Consider the following 18,283-nt stretch of genomic DNA (forward strand, 5'->3'; position numbering starts at 1 on the left):
ATGTAGACAAAAATATTTAAAGAAGCACTTTTTATAATAGCAAACACCTGAAAGGAAACTGTGTGACTGGTGATTGGGGAATTGCCAAACAAATTCTGGCATATGAATGAAATGGAATATTATTGCAAACATAAGGGAGTCCGAAAAACTTGGGAAATCTTGTATGCATTAAATTCAGGAGAACAATTTATATTACTACTCAAACCATATAACCATATAATAGAAAATAATGATGAAAGATTTCAAAACGGACCAAAGTAATGACCAACTGGGTTTTCACAGGACTGATGATGAAATATATCTCACAACTTACAAATTGTAAAATGAAGTGATGATCTCAAAGGCCTCTTTTAGCTCTAAATTTAAATTCCATTTGTGATTATGCTAACATCTCAGTATGAGAATGAAACTTACAATTTCAGATGTGGCCAATGGGTAGATAATTGTTGCAAAAGAGAGTTCTACTGGGGAATTATGGAGAAATGACAACGATAGAAAAAAGAAAATCACATCAATAAAACATTTTTTAAAAGGAGAGGCAGGGGAGGAGGGAGAAGAAAGCCAATATCAAATTGTTTCAAATTTCAATATAAATTGAAAACATAGAGCCTGCCAAGACATGACTCTTGGCAAGGTTGAGTTTAAAGATGTCAATTGTCTTCTTATTGCCTGGATTCTCTGTTTGATATATAGCACAACACGGCTACTTCATTATAATTCTGTCTCCAATACAATTCAATTCAACAAATATTTATTAAAGACAAGCTGTGTATGAAACACTGTGGTTAGAGAACTGGGGAACATACAAAGTTTATACAAGATACATATACACTTCCACTGTTGTAGGGCTTAGAATGAGACAAAATAATAAGATGATATTATCTACTGAAAGCACTACACTGGTAAAACAAAGTATTGTATGAGAACTGAGAAGGAAGGTTGTTCTCCATGAGGAATGGGAAATAGTGGGTGAGGAGGAATTAGGAAAGACTCCATGGATGGGATGGCATTTGAGGTGATCTTTAAAGGATAAATAGGGACAATTACAAAATAGGGACATGATCAGGGCAAAAGGGAGAAGGAAGACTAGGATTCTAAGGATTATAGTATCTGAAATTAGAAGGGACATTAGAGATCACTGAATCCAATCCTTTCCTTTTAGGCAGCTAGGTGGCACAGTAGATAGAGCCCTAGATGTACAGTAACAAAGATCTGAGTTCAAATGAAACCTCAAACATTCATAGGCCATGTAAACTGAGGGAAGTCACTTAACCTTGATCTGCCTCAGTTTCCTCATGTTTAAAAAGGGGATAATAATGACATTTGCCTTTAAGACTCCTTGTGAGAATAAAATAATATTTGTAAAGTGTTTTGCAAACTTTTAAGCTACACAAAAATGAGAGATATTATTCTTCAATTTATAAATGAAGAAACTGAGATTTGGAGAGGTTAAATGATTTTAAGATCAAAAATTGGAGAACCAGAGGAGAATGATTTATCTGAAGAAAATTCAATAGGAAGGAGTCTATAGCATTTCACAGGTTGGAGAGAGAGGTGAAGTAGAATAGCAAATGGAAAAAGAGGATTTTTAATGAACTAGAAGAACCAGGAGAGAATGGATTTTCTGAAAGAGATCCATTCTCTCCTGGTTCTTCTAACTCATTAAAAACAGCAATGGAGCAGAAGAAAAATGGTATAATAAAGTTATCCAGAAATAAGGAACAGTAGAAGTCAGGGAAGCAAGGGGTTCTTGCTAGCTAGTTCAACATTAAAGTAATAGATTAGGCTAAACAAATTGTGGTACATTATTATGACAAAATATTATTATGCTATAAGAAATGACAAGCAGAATAATTTCAGAAAAATCTAGGAAGACTTGTATGATACAAAGTGAAGTAAGCAGAAGCAGGAGAAAAAGCAATACTTTTTCTATGTCTATGACTATGACCACTATGAATGACTTAGCAATCCCCATAGATACAATGATCTAAGACAATTCCAAAGAACTCATAATGAAAAATGTTATCCACATCCAGAAAGAGAATGATGAACTCTGAATGCAAATTGAAGTATAATTTTTTTCACTTTCCTTTTTTTTGTAGCATGGCCAATATGGAAATACCTTTTGTATGATTTCACATATATAATTGATACCATATTGCTTATCTTCTTAGTGGGTGGTGGAAGAACTAGAGAGAAGGAAAGAATTTGGAACGCAAAGTTTTTTTAAAAAAGAATATTACAAATAAATAATAATTAAAAAAAACAACAACAGTTCTTAGGGCCAAGATTGGGAATAAACTCAACTGAAGTCAGAGAAGGAGAAGTGAACTGGGAGAACAGAGATAATTGAAAAAATATACTTCAAGAGCATGAAAAAGTAAAAGGGAAGGGTGAGAGCCTGAGTCCATATGATATAATTTCCAAGTTCCAGATCTTGGAGATGAAATGATAAAACCTAAGATTTGATTATAGCCTTTTATAGCCAAAGGAAATGGAGGTCAATGAAATTGAAACATATTCCCTCTTCAGGATTCATTTCCATCAACATCAATGAGACCTCATTATCTAAACCCCTTTAGATAAGAGCTCAAGACATATTCACTTCTTTTCCAGATATGAAGTTGACCATAAATGAGAATATATTTTTATTTGGTTGTGTCATTGTATAAAATAAAAATTGTTATCATAATCAAACAAAATAGGCTCTTTGTGCTGAAATATCTGAAAAAAGAACTTTATTTTGTGTACCTGCACACAGATTTTATTGAGGGGACTTTCCCTCATGTTCTAGATGGCAAAAGGGAGTTTTCAAAGACCCCTTTGAAGATAATATTTGAAATGTTCAATGAAAGAAACAAAAGTAAAGGCTAATTAATTCCTTCTATTTAGCAACAATAGGAAGATTTAACCTAGAAATAATTAGTGAGTCCTTTTTCTTACCTCTGCATAATCTGCTACTAGGTATAGCTCTACATACTTTGTAGACTGCAAATCTTCCCTCCTGACCTAAAAAAGAAGAGCACAAAACGAATTAGAGTCCTAGTAGAACTTAGCATTATTCAAAAGAAATGCTCAGCAATGAAGTCTGGGGCCTTCATGCTCATTGTAATTGAGTATCTTACCATTTCTTCCTTCCCCTTGGTTTTTGTTGGGGAATATATTGAGATGTTAGCATAATCACAAATGGGATTTAAATTTAGAGCTAAAAGAGGCCTTTGAGATCATCACTTCATTTTACAAATGAAGGCACAGAAGTCCAGAGAGGTTAAGTATCTTCTCTGAAATCACATAAGATAGCAAAAAACTGGAAGTGTTCTTGACACCATCCCATGACTGCTTTTCCCTTTTAAATGGAAGGGTGCTAAAGTAAATTATTTATTCTTCCCATTCCAGAGAGAGAGAGAGAGAGAGAGAGAGAGAGAGAGAATGAGAGAAAAGAGAGATATACTGAAAGAGACATTGAAACAGAGAGAGGGAGAAGAGATGGGGGAAAGAAGAGAGAGAGACAAAGACAGAGACAGAAAGAGAGAGAAAAAAAGGCAGAAATCAGAGAAAGAGAGAAGACAGACAGAACGACAGACACACACACACAGAGAAAAAAGAAGACAGAACAACAAACACACAAAGGGGGGAGAGGGAGAGAGAGAGAGAGAGAATAAGAATTGACTTAATTTGTCTGATCAGATAAGAGTGTAAAGAGTAGGAAAAGGATGAGTTAGTTATCAATGAACACCACTATCCCCAATACACTATGATGAAATAAGTAGCACCATCTGAATTCCACATGAATGGAGTGAAAAGAGTGCTTGGTTCAAGTCTTAGCTACTTAAAGGTATGATTTCCAAGCAAGTCATCCAACTTCTCTGGGTCTTAAGTCCTAATCTTGGAAAATGCAAGTGTTTCACTTCTAAAGTTGCTTTTAATTCTAAATCCACTCTGTTCCTGCCCTTGGGAAATTTCCAGCTAGGACCTTCCATATCTGTCAGACAAGGTTAACTCTCACCAGGTCACAGTGCCATCACCCTAGAGGTCTGAGGGTTACTTCAAAATGCCTCTTCAGCTGAAGAAATATTCCTTGATCATGTTCTCAAGGTTGGAACCAGAATTCCTGGGGGTGTACTGTACCTCAAGAGATTATCTGTTCCATTTAGAAATGAAGGAACCAGAGAGGTTAAGACCAGGGTAACACCAGTGGAAAGCAATGCCCTACCCAAAAAGAACAGTGTATGAAAGATGGAGGATGCAGATGGTCACACAGCCAATGCCTCCTTTCAGAATGTGGTTCTTTTGACTCCATGGCCATGCCCTAAATCTCAAACTTTTCTTCAAGCTTTTCTTTCTATCTCCTGCTCAGCTCCTTGGTTACCCTGTGAAGTGTTTCCTGACTAGAATTTCTTGTTTACTTTCTTGGATACCCACTTCTTTCCCTCAGGGCCCTCTAATTGTTATTATCTGTTGCTCCTAGCCATTCCCTAGTGGGAAAGGGGAAGCACATGGATGTGAAAGGAACACAGAGCTCATCTATGAAATATGGAAGAGGTTTTGGATTCCTAATTGAATCCCAAGGGTACAAAGTACTAGATTAGGAGTCATAAAAACCTGGATTCAAATGCTGCTTTTGATACTTAGACTATGGAGAAGTCACCTAATTTCTCTGAGCTCCATCTTTTTCCATGAGGACTCAAAGATTCCTTCAGTGCCAGTTCTATATACTTATGATCAATCATTATCACAGAATGCATTTATTCCAATGATTACGTGCATAGTCCAACATTCCAAGCAAGGGAGACTTGGTCTTTCTGGGAATTTATAACCTGAGGCACACATTGCAATTTAAGTAGGAATCATAAAGACCCACATACCTGTGAAAGACTAAACACATGTGTGTAGTCATCAAACAACTCCTCAATCTCCTATCTGGTAAATAAGACACTTCTATCTATACAATAAATCAAGTTAGAAATTCAGAGATGGAAAGGAGAAAAGGACATTTGTAGACTAAACACATATGTGTAGTCATCAAACAACTCCTCAGTCTCCTATCTGGTAAATAAGACACTTCTATCTATACAATAAATCAAGTTAGAAATTCAGAGATGGAAAGGAGAAAAGGGCATTATTCCTTCTTTTTCGGTTTCCATTTCTTCACACCTCCTTTTTTAGTTGCCATCTACCTACTCCAAAGTAAGAGTCCTAAGGCTAGGCAAAGCACATTTCCATTCTAAAAAGCAAAACTCCATCTGTATTCCAAAGAGATTATAAAAGAGGAAAAAGGACCCACATGCGCAAAAGTTTGTAGCAGCTCTTTTTGTAGGGGCAAGGAACTAGAAATTGAGTGGATGCCCATCAGTTGGGGAATGACTGAATAAGTTATAGTATATGACATATGAAGTAATGGAATACTATTGTTCTATAAGAAATGATGAGCAGGCTGATTTCAGAAAGGCCTGGAAAGACTCATATGAACTGATGCTGAGTGAAAGAGCAGAACCAAGAAAACATTGTACATTGTAACAATAAGATTATGTGATGGTTAACTGTGGTGGACTTGGCTCTTTTCAATAATGAAATAATTCAGGTCAATTCCAATACACTTGTGATGGAAAATGCCATCCACATTCAGAGAAAGAACTATGGAGACTGAATGTAGATCAAAGCATGGCATTTTCACCTTTTTTGTTGTTGTTATTTGTCTGCTTGGTTTTCACCCCTTTCTTGTGTTTTTTTCTTTTGATCTGTTTTTTTGTGCAGAATGACAAATATGGAGATATGTTTAGAAGAACTGCACATGTTTGCCTATATAGATTGCTTGCTTCTTAGAGAGAGGAGAGAGGGAGGAAAATTTGGAACACAAGGTTTGCAAAGATGAATGTTCAAAACTATCTTTGCATGTGTTTGGAAAATACCATTAAAAGAGAATCCCAGCAAAAGTCCAGCATCCCAGATTCCATTGGGGAGAACTCACCCTATGTTGGTGCTTACTGGCTTGGTTTGTGAACTGCACAACCCAGTCCATGGCATTGGGATGGGAATGCTCATAACCACAACTCCCAGTAGGTAACTTGAGATGCTCTGATCTGTAAATAAGATGCTGTTCCTGCCCATCAGTAAAGGGTTCGATGACATAAGTTAGGTTGCTCCTCACCACAATCAGGCCTCTGTTGAGAGAAGAAAAGATAATTTCAGTCAAAAAGAAGTGCATTCAGGATTGATATCAGTCCAGACAAGAAACCAAAGAACCTTCTGAATTCCAAAAGGGCATATGATAACTTATGAAGGTGAGTAAATGAGGGATAGTGTGGATCACATCTTTGACACCATAAATAATTACTGCAGTATCAGGAAGAGATACTACTGAACTAGCAAACAAGAGAGCTGGTTTCTGGTTCTAACTCTGTCAATAACATCTTGTACAAACTTTAGTCTTTCTGTGTCTCAGTTTTTTCCCATCTGAAAAAGAGGGAATAATAATCCTTATCCCCTCCAAACTCAGGACTGCTTTGAGAAACAAATGAAATACATGATGCAAAAATGTTTACACAGATCAATACAGAAATCTCTTTACTCTGTAAGAGACCTGCTAGGTCTTTGAGAAGTCCCAACCCTACCAGGGAGGACCATCAAGTTTTTAAAGGTCAGGAATGTGGAGTCAACAGCTCTTCCGAGATCTTGTCCCAGGCTAATTTCATTCTGGTGTCAGGGAACCTAATCATTATTATAGGCTGGTAGCCAGGTCTGACTCACCCAACCTGCTGTATCAATAACTGCCTCTCCCTACAGCAAAATCCTAGGGCTATCTCTTTCCTAGCTGAAGAGCAAAAGCCAAGGTTATATCATTAACTCCATGGTGTTTTCACAGGCCGGAGACCCAAAGAGCAGGAAAGAACAGAGGGAGGGGAACTGATGTGAGCATCCTGTTGTCTGAGTAATCTTCCCAGTCCTACTCTCAAAATAATATCAGAGCAACAAATCAGTTTTTACCAATTCCTGTACCTCAATTCCCCTTGGCTAGGTGGAAAATTGGAAATGCAGAAGCACCCTAAAAGAGCCCGAGCAAATAAACATTCAATTCTCTAAGGCACATTAATATGGGGTGGGAAGAGAAAAGAGGAAGGCAGGGTGACCAGTACATGCCAGTAGGAATAATAGAATAAATTAGATTAGATAACCATTTATAACAGATCAGGAATTTTATCTAGTCTTTAAGAAAATGGGGATACTGTGGAGAAATGGTATTAGGTGTCTGGTAAATGGGGAAAAGAGGAGAAAAGAGTGTATAAGAGGGATGCTGGAGGAACCAAGACCAACTTATTACTGTACCATTTGTCTGATAGCCAGTCATGATACAGAGTAAACACTTTTTACCAAAGATGGGAGAATAAGAACAGAAATAAAAGAGTTTGTTGTTGGTGGTGATGTTGTTATTGTTGTTGTTGCTGAGTTGTATCTACTTCTATGTGACCCCATGGATTCCTGTTCATGGGGTTTGGGTTGGGTTTTGTTTTTTTGATTATTTGAGTTTTTTGTAGTTTGCCATTTTCTTTTCTACTGTACTTCCCCCCACTTTTTTCCCCACAGATGATGAATAAAGGCAAATGGGGGTTAAGTGACTTGTCTCTTCTGGATCCCAAGCATTACGGAGATTATTGAGTTCTCCACAATACCTATCCACTCCCAGCTCCATAACCTAATAGGACACAAAGAATACTACATTTCAGGGAATCAGAAGATATAGGCTTAAGATCTAGCTATGATATTTATTAGGTGAATGACCCTGGCCACATCACTTTACCCCTCTGGGTCTTTTCCTCATCTGTAAAACGAGGATAATAATATTCAAACCCCCTATTTCACAAGGCTTATTGTGAGAAAAAACAATATGTATAGTGAGGAAATAGTATTGAATTATTCAGACTTTGGTCTCAGTGACAAAATGAAGATAGGAAGCAATACTTACACTCTACCTCAAAGGTTTATTATGAGGAAAACTCTCTGTGAAGCTGAAGATGGCACAGTAATGAGCATTATTATTTGTACTACTGCCAATTTCATTGTAAAACATGGAGTAGCTAGTTGGTGCTGTAGACAGAGTGCCAGGCTGGAGCCAAGAAGACTCATCTTCTGATTTCAAATCTAGCCTTAGACACCCACTGGCTGGGTGGACCTGGGCAAGTCACTTGACTCTGGGAAACTCTCAGTTTCCTTAAATGTAAAAAGAGCTGGAGAAAAATGACACATCATTCCAGTGGATGCCAAGAAAACCCCAAATTGGACCACAAAAAGTCATACATGAGTCAAACAACTGGACAACAATCAAAAAGAACTATATATCACTATTAGAAATTAGAATATCAAATAAAAAAAGAAAAGAAATTGGGACCTCCCATGATTATTATGACATACAACTTTGAGATTTTTATTTCTACTGCTACCTGGAATCCCTTTCTAGTTACCCCTTTCCATCTCTCTTTTTAAAAAAAAATTTTTAAATAATAAGAGAAAAATAGAAAAGGAATACAAAACAAAATGAAACAAAACAAAGGAGAACATTGCCACATGCCCAGGTGAACATCAGGGAGGATTCGAAATATAACAAGTCAGTTCAAGAAAGTATATATATATATATATATATATGTGTGTGTGTGTGTGTGTGTGTGTGTAGAAGAAATTATATTTATGAATCCATCTTTTCTTTACTTCCTTGTAAATTGTTCTTTTGTTCTCTGGTGTGCACCTTTTTTATTTCATTCTTTTCTCTCCCCTTTTATCTCCCCTACCATCCCCAAGCAGGCCATAGTTAAAAAAGGATATATTTATGTATACATATGAAGATACACACACACACACACACACACACACACACACACACACCCCTTTCCTATCCCTGCTGACTCTTTGCTTTAATTCTGTTCCTTAACTTGCCTTGGTATTACTTACCTTCCCTCCACCCTTATTCCCTAACCCTTTGCTTCCTGATCTGCCTATCCCTCCTCCCTTATTTCTTTATAGATTTTGGAGGGTGCTATATACCCTTTATAGCATATATGGGGTGTCGCCTATTTAACCCATTCCCAATGTCAGTAGGTTTTCAGAACTACGAGTCCTCCTATCCTCTGATCCCTGTGTCTATTCTTCCTTTGCACCTCATTTGAATGAACATAATTACTATTTTTACCTTAACTCTGCCTCAATCTTTCTTTTCAGCTGTCCTATTGTTCATGTCAATCTTAAACATATGGTATTCATTTCCCATGTAAAAAAAAATATAAACAATTTGTCCATGTTCAATTCCTTAAAATTGATCTTTGATACTGTTTCTAATATGTTAATTTTTTTATTAAGTTGGGGTTTGGTTGATAGAAATTCCTGAAATTCTGCAAGTTCGTTGAATTCCATTTTTTCTCATTCAATATTATAGTTAATTTTGCTGGATATGATACTTTTGGCCTCAGGCCTACTTCTTTTGATTGTCAGTAGATCTTATTCAAGGACCTATAGTCTTTTATTGTGGTTGCTGATAAATCCCGTACAATTCTAATTATAGCTCCAGCATATTTGGATTGTTTTTTCTTGCTTTTTGCAAAATTTTCTCTTTGATCTAGTGATTTCAAAATTGGGCAATAATGTTCCTATGTGTTTTCCACAAAGGATCTCATTGAGGTAGTGATCAATGGATTTTTTCCTATTCCTACTTTCTCCTCATATTCTACCCCTGCAGGACAATTTTCTTGGATTATTCTGTCAAGGTTCTTTTTTTTTTTTTTTTTAGGTCACAGATTTCAGGTAGTCCAATTATTCTTATTTTTTTTCTCTTCTTGATCTATTCTCCAGATTTGTTGTTTTTCTTATAAGATATTTCACATTCTGTTCTATTTTTTTTCATTCTTTATAATCTGTTTTGTTATTTCTTGGTCTCTCATAGCTTCACTGGCTTCCCCTTGTCCAATTCTAATTTTCAAGTAGTTATTTTCATCTTTAATACACTGTATCTCCTTTTCTAATTGGTTAACTTTTTCATAATCTTATTTTTCTTGGATGGTTTTTGTTTTTAGTTTTTCTTCAATGTCTCATTTGACTTTTAAATTCTTTTTTAAATTCTGTGAATTCTCTTTGGATAGGGAGCCATTTCACATTACTCTTTGGTGTAGGAACTTTTTTTACTTCAGTGTCCTCCTCTAAAGATGAACCCCCATCTTCCCTGTTCTCATAATATATTCCTATAACATTATTATTATTCATTTTTTTAAAATGAGACATTAGTGTAAGCACTTCTAATTGTGAGGTGGGGGATGGTGCCTCTGGCTTCACCTGAGCTCTCCCCTCTGATCTGGAACCTCAAATCAAGAATTCCACCCTCCTGCAACTGTCTAGTAGTGTTCCTGCCCCACTGCCTCTGCACTCCTAATGTGCTGGGTTCCTTCTTGCCTAGGGCCAGAGTTCTGCAGCACTGCTGGGCCTGATGTTCCTGATCAGCCAAAGTTCTCTCAATCTGCCCTGACTCAGATCCCTGACTCACAAACAGTTTAGGAGGTGAAAGTTTCTGTGGTTCTACACAGCTAAGCCAAGGGATCCCACTTGATATTTCTGCAGAGTTAGCCTGGGGTGTTTGCACTTCACACAGGTAAATTTTGAGTCCTAGGTCTTTCTTCAAATCTTCTCAGGTTGTATCAGAAGGACTCTAGTTCTGCCCCAAGTCTTCTTGATTTTTTATCAGTTTATGTTTTCCCTGAGGCTCAAATTTGTTTTATTTGTGGGAGAAATCGAGCTTGAAATTTACCAACCTACTCTGTCATCTTCCCAGAATCCTTCCCCCAACTTCTTTCCACCTCAACAGCTCTCCTCTAAGACATGTTTGTTACTGAAGAAACACCGGACAAGACCCAGGATTTGTCCTCTAACAGTGGTTTTGACCTTGAGAGAATTCCTCAGAGTCCTCCTCCCAGAGCCCTTCACTACTGCTGGTACCCATTCAGCTCAGCTACTCTTCCCTCTGAACACAAACCAGTTGTTTATTCTATTGGGAGATTCAGTTGATCTAATTTGCTAAATATTAGTGCTGGCAGATAGAAATTGGGAGAGGGAGAAAGAAGGAAGCCAGACCTCTGGCCAGGCGGGAGACCTCACACACCATCTTTCATCATTAAGTAAGTGCTCTCTGAAAATGAAATCCAACAGAACGAATTCAAATGGAGCCATGCACAGGAGCTGGTGAGGCTATTCATGTTTAACCTCTGAATGGATGAGGGCATCTCCCTGCAGCCAAGATTAAATCAGTCCTGCAGAGGGCTCTCTCAAGGGGTCTTCATATAGGGGTTATCATCAAATAATGAAACTAAGGTTAGTCCTAAGGAGAACAGGGTCTGGAGCAAGATGCACTGGACATCCTTAACAGCATCCTTAGGTTATGATGGAAATCTCATGTTAAATCAATATCAGGGGCAGTCTTCAAGGAGAATAGAGGCCACAAAAGGACAAAATGTACCCTTGCATGTATATAGGGAAGTGAGGGAGGAAGAGGATTTTCCCTTTATCTTGGTGAATGAGGAAAGATGCTTTTTATGGAACTGCATAAATATGAGACTAGAGCTTAAAAAAAAAGACACCAGTTGCAAAACCTACTTTGTTGTTTCACCATATCTACCCCCCATTCACTCATTCCTTCAGTCAACAAGAATTCCCCATTGCAGGCACTATGCCAGACACTAAGGATACACAAATATGAAACAATCCCTGCCCTTTTCCTCCAAGAAGGTTCTGTCTTAATTATTAGCTGTGTGGCCTTGGACAAATCTCTTTACCTATGTATCAGTTTCCTCATATAAAATGAGAATAGGAATAACACCTACTTCACAGAGTTGTGGGGATAAAAAGAGACAATATTTATAAAGAGCACTACAAACCTTAAAACTATGTAAATGCTAATTATTATTACTGGGGCAAGTAGGTATCACAGTGGACAAGATAGAACACCAAGTCCATAACCAAGAAGACCTAAGTTCAAATCCAGTCTCAGGCACTTACTGTCTGTGTGACTCTGAACAAATCAATTAATCTCTCTTTACCTCAGTTTGTTCATCTGTAAATGGAAATAATAATAACTACTTAACTAGGGTTCAACTAGATAATAATTGTAGAATGTTTAGCACCATGCTTGTCATTTAGTAAACATTATATAAATGTTTATTATTATCATTGTTATGGAAAATAGTACATACAAATCTAAGAAACCCAAGGTCATTTTGGAGGGGAGGCACTAGTACCTCCCCTATAAAGGAGGTCCAGAAAAAGCTTTTGAACTGCTCTTTGAAGGAAACCAGGGGTGTTAAGAACTGGAGGTGATGGAGGAGTGTGTTACAGGTATAGGAACAGCATTTGTTACTGCATATATAACCTCAATGAAAATTAACCTCCAAATATGCAAAGCTCAGGTGCTAGGGAACATCTCTCTTAAAATAACAACAATAATAATAGTAATAGCTAAGATTTATATAATGCTTACTATATATGTGCCAGGCACTGGGTTAGGGGCTTTACAATTATTATCTCATTGGATCCTCACAATAACATCAGGATATAGGTACTATTATTGTCCCCATTTTACAGATGAGAAAACTGAGGCAAAGAGTAGTTAAATGACTTATCCAAGATAAGTAAGTAAATTTAAGGCTGAATTTGTACTATGATGTTATACTCTTATTCACTGAGCCATTAACTATCCTAAATTCTCAAAAACTTCAAGAGCCAATCTGACTCATCGTGGACCCATCCCAAGAAAACAACATGTCAACCTTACAATAGACAACTTGGTATAGAATAAAGAGCAATAGAATTCAAGGCAGAAGATATAAGTTTGAACCCTGGTTCTGATACTTATTAGCTGTGGGACTCTGAGCAAATCATTTAACCCATCCTGTACACTGATTTATGTAGGGAAAAATGAGATTAATAATACTTGGTCTACCTACCTCTCTAATGAGAGGAAATTGCTTTGTTAGCCTTAATAAACTACAGAAATACAAGCAATTGTAATTATCCTCATAAGGAGTACATCATTACTCATCTGCCATACTCATCTACCATAGTGCCTAAATTTTTACTATTGGAGAGTCATTACTTTGTGTTAAGAATAACATTTTCTAAGTATAACATTTTATTAAGAATAACATTTTCTCACTTTTAAAATAAAAATAACAATAGCTTATATCAGATTATATTTATGTGTATACATATTTTGTGTATATGTATATATATATATAATACATAATGTCAATTTATGTTTTATAGAATAAAGGTGTTGCAAATGATAAATAGTGAGGCTTTATATAATGCTTCAAAATTTGCAGAGCATTTTGCAAATATTATCTAATTTTATTCTATTAAATCTTCTCAACAACCTTATGAAGGTTTTTTTTTTTAAATAGGAAAGAAAATTGAGACAGACTGAGATTAAATGATTGCCCAGGGTCACATAGCTAGGAAGGATCTAAGACAGAATCCGAATGTATCTCTTTTTGACTAAAGATCCAGTACTTAATCTGCTGTGCCATCTAACTGGTTAGGATAAAAAGGGACAGAAACCCTTTCCTGACCATTCCAGCCAGTCCTTAATGACCATTCTCTGGGATACTATTTTTCTTTTCTTTTTTTTTTTTCTGTGCATTCTTATGTGTTTTTTCTTTTTCTTTTTCTTTTTTTTTAATTTATTTAATAGCCTTTTATTTACAGGATATATACATGGGTAACTTTACAGCATTAACAATTGCCAAACCTCTTGTTCCAATTTTTCACCTCTTACCCCCCCACCCCCTCCCCTAGATGGCAGGATGACCAGTAGATGTTAAATATATTAAAATATAACTTAGATACACAATAAGTATACATGACCAAAACGTTATTTTGCTGATACTATTTTTCTATAGAAATCACTTAATACTCATTCCTTGACTTGTCTGCCCTTTCCCTTTATCCCCAGCACCAAGTACAGTGTCTTGCAACTAATAAAATTAACAAGTATTGTAATAAAATGCCTACTACAAATCAAATACTGTGACAGGCATTAGGGACACAAATTTTTAAAAATGAATAAAAAACAATCCCTATTCTCAAAATTCTTATATTCTATACTGTGAGTCACAAGGTATATCTATAAGCATATGGAGAATAAACACAAAGTAAAAACAAGGCAATTAAAAATAAAGTACATTTTTAACAGGGAGAATAAGTACACTAGTAATTGGGGAGATCAAAAGAAGCTTCATTAGATGGTGGTACTTGAACTGGTTTTTTTTTTTACTTTAATAGCCTTTTATTTACAGGTTATATGCATGGGTAACTTTACAGCATTAACAATTGCCAAACCTCTTGTTCCAATTTTTCACCTCTTACCCCCCCCCCTCCCCTAGATGGCAGGATGACCAGTAGATGTTAAATACATTAAAATATAAATTAGGTACACAATAAGTATACATGACCAAAACGTTATTTTGCTGTACAAAAAGAATCAGACTCTGAAATATTGTACAATTAGCTTGTGAAGGAAATCAAAAATGCAGGTGGGCATAAATATAGGGATTGGGAATTCAATGTAATGGTTTTTAGTCATCTCCCAGAGTTCTTTCTGGGTATAGCTAGTTCAGTTCATTACTGCTCCATTAGAAATGATTTGGTTGATCTCGTTGCTGAGGATGGCCTGGTCCATCAGAACTGGTCATCATATAGTATTGTTGTTGAAGTATATAATGATCTCCTGGTCCTGCTCATTTCACTCAGCATCAGTTCGTGTAAGTCTCTCCAGGCCTTTCTGAAATTATCCTGTTGGTCATTTCTTACAGAAAAGTAATATTCCATAATATTCATATACCACAATTTATTCAGCCATTCTCCAACTGATGGACATCCATTCAGTTTCCAGTTTCTAGCCACTACAAAAAGGGCTGCCACAAACATTCGTGCACATACAGGTCCCTTTCCCTTCTTTATAATCTCTTTGGGATATAAGCCCAGTAGTAACACTGCTGGATCAAAGGATATGCACAGTTTGATAACTTTTTGAGCATAGTTCCAAATTACTCTCCAAAATGGTTGGATTCGTTGAACTGGGTTTTAAAGAAAGGAAAGGATTCCATGATATGTAGTAAAGAGGTCTATTTTCTTTTCTGTTCTTTTTTATTTTAACCTTTTTTTATTTGTTTGTTTGCTTGTTTTTCATTCTATGTTTTTTTCCCTTTTGGTCTTATTTTTCTTTTTTTCTTTTTTCTTTTTTTTTTGATAATTATAACATTTTATTGACAGAACCCATGCCTGGGTAATTTTTTACAATATTATCCTTTGCACTCACTTCTGTTCTGACTTTTTCCCTCCCTCCCTCCACCCCCTCCCCCAGATGGCAAGCAGTCCTACACATATTACATATGTCACAGTATATTCTAGATACAATATATATGTGCAGAACCGAATAGTTAAGAGGTCTATTTTCAGCATAGGCAAGCAAGAGATATGGAAACAGAAACTAAAGGTGCTACATGTAAGGAAAAGTGGGGAGGCCTCAAATGAATAAAAATTGGTTGGGTTGGAGGGGGCAAAATCTCTCTATTTTGAACATGCTGAATTTGAGAAGTCTCTGGGACACCCTATATGAAATGTCCATTGAGCAGTTGGTGATGTGGGACTGGGGAGCTCAGGTAAAACTAGAACTGGTAATATAGATCTGAGAATTATCTGCATAGAAATAATAATTAAATCCATGGCATCTGATGAAGGTAAAGTACAGATGATTATAGAGAGATATAGAAGAAAGAAGGGGAGTAGGAGAGGATGGGGGAAGGGAGTAGAGGAACCAGGACAAAACTTTGGGCGATACCCACCAGTTAGATGGTGTAAATACAGACAATGAACTGGAAAAGGGGGCTGAAAAAGCATGCTCAGACAGATAAAAGGAGAACCAGGAGAGAGTAATTCTAATAAAAAAAAACCTAGAGAGGAGACAGTATTTAGAAAGAGAGGGTGGTCACATTGTGAAATGTATCAGTTGAGAGGTGAAAAACCATCAGATTTGGCAATTTAGAAATCATTCCTTAAAACAGTTGAAACAGTATTATGGAATCATAATGATCAAGCTTAACATCAAAAAAAGTATATGAAAAAGTACCTTCACCACTCCTTTGCAGAAAGAGGGGACCATGAGTGTGGGAAGATCTGTTATACGTAGTATCCCATAGTCATGGTTCCCTATTTCTGCAAAGGAGTGGTGGAGGTACCAATCTACTAGAGATTGAAGAGGTTGAGATGAGGGTCACATAAAGAGGAATTGGCCTTGCTAAGAGAAAAGGCCACCCCATTATTAGATTCTAGAGAGAAAAAGAGAGTGTTGAGGATAATGTCAAGGTATTTTGAGATGTAGAAAGACAAGAGGAAGCACATAGCAGGCACTCAAAATTTTGCTGAATAAAATGGTATTGGTAAATCTTATATATCTCCAATAAGGCAATGGTTTTTAACCTGGAGTCCATGAACTTTTAAAAATATAGTCTGATGATCGTATTTCAATAAACTCGGTTTCCTTTGTGATCCTAGATACTTAATTTTATTCATTTAAAAACATTCTGAAAATGGTTCATAAGCTTCATTAGGTTTCCAAAGGACCCATAACTATACAAAAAAAAGACTAAGAATTACTGCTGAAGTCCATGAACTTTTTTTTAAAAAATAGTTTGATAACTTTATTTCAATATAATTGATTTCCTTTGTGATACTATCTCTCTTGCTATACATGTTGAAAATAGACTGCTAAAGTTCATTCCAGCTCAAAAATCTATGACCTTATGACTTTTTCTGCATTCTCCATTATCTAGAATAGTAATGACCTAACCACAGTAAGAGCTCAGTCATAGAGGGTGATCTTTTCCCCAACAATGAGAGCTAATCGCTTCTCCCACAGGTTACCTAGCCCAGGAATTAATTCATCCACCCTAAAGATTCTATTCCCACTCTTCAGTACTACAATGTTTCTCAGAAAGAAAAATACAATTTAATGCTATATAATTATAAAGGCCAAGTTTAATCCCAAAGACCAGTTAAGAAAATGTCCCCTATTTCCCTTCTTTGCAGAAATAAGAGATTATTGGTATGGATTATTGCATATACTGTTAGATATGGTAGATTTTTGGTTGGTTTTCCTGTACCAATTTTTCTTTTTTTTCTTTTTTGTTACAAGGGGTAGCTCACTGGGAGAAGAGGGGTAAAGGTTATATTTGGAAATAAAGGTGTTATAAAAACAAAAGTTATTGATAAAAACAAGATTAAAGGTGAGAAAACAAGAGAAGGAAAGAGCTGCTTATCATAGACTGATAATTTTCCTGGGAGAGGCTCCAACTTTGTCATTCTAACTATTCCACACCCTCACAGCAATTCTTTGTTGTTGTTCATATCCCCTCCTAAATTGAGGGAAAATTCAGTGATGGTGCCCATAGAGAGAAGTGCTCAAAAAAGAGGAAAGGTGGAAATGAGTAAGACTCATGGGTAGAGTTTGTCTCACCCACCCTGAGGATTTGAGGGGAAGAAGAGAAAAGAAAAGGAAAGCACTCTTGTTCTCTGCTCTTTGAGGACCAGAATTCTCTCTTCCCATTGATCTCTGAAACCAGAACCATAAAAAAGGAGTGAGGAATGTGGACTATGGCTCCCACAGGGAGTAAGAGGTGTTACTCTCTTAAGCAGAGCCCAGAGTTAGGAACAACAGTTAAGGAATCCAGTTCTGTCATGTATTCATTCTGATCTGGAACCCAAGCAAACCATTAATAAAATCTCCCAGCAGAGCAGGCTTGCAGCCAAATTCCAGCCAGTATTTCCAGGGCCAGGAGCCAAGAAGTGAATGATAACACACCTTCCATTTTTGTAGTCCTTTCCAATTTACATGATATCTTTCCAACCATTTTCTATCTCAACCCAACAACCTGTGAGGTAGGAAGCTCAAGGAATATCTTATTGCATATTTTTTAGAAAGCAAGTGCAACAAGGTAAATTAATCTGCCATGGTTAGTGTCAGAACTAAGCCTGAAACCCAAATCAAATGCCTCCTTGAGTGCTTTTTCCATCTCCCTACATACATTCGTCTTCCTGATCCTGTACCTGCAACTCATCAGCTTGATGATTTGTAAACAGCCCTAGAAAAGCTGGGCTCAAGGGAGCCTTGCAACAGCTGTGTCACAGAACAGGCCCAAAAAGAAATAGGGCTGAATTTCTCCACATTGGTTTCATAGGGCCTGAGGACTTCTTATGGTATAAA

The 18,283-nt window shown here is 36.6% G+C and overlaps 1 protein-coding gene across 1 annotated transcript in view; it reads right to left on the bottom strand.

The window, feature by feature from the left end:
• ADAM19 (ADAM metallopeptidase domain 19) overlaps positions 1–18,283 on the bottom strand; it is a 127,376-nt gene that overhangs the window by 43,389 nt on the left and 65,704 nt on the right. Inside the window, exons 6-7 of the mRNA XM_031953600.1 lie at positions 5,969–6,161; positions 2,944–3,009 (exon numbers count right to left, since the gene is read on the bottom strand). Coding sequence (XP_031809460.1) covers positions 2,944–3,009; positions 5,969–6,161 — 259 coding nt within the window. The remainder of the gene's footprint in view (positions 1–2,943; positions 3,010–5,968; positions 6,162–18,283) is intronic.

The sequence above is a fragment of the Sarcophilus harrisii genome, chromosome 2, assembly GCF_902635505.1.
Source record: "Sarcophilus harrisii chromosome 2, mSarHar1.11, whole genome shotgun sequence".
Taxonomy (NCBI): Eukaryota; Metazoa; Chordata; class Mammalia; order Dasyuromorphia; family Dasyuridae; genus Sarcophilus; species Sarcophilus harrisii.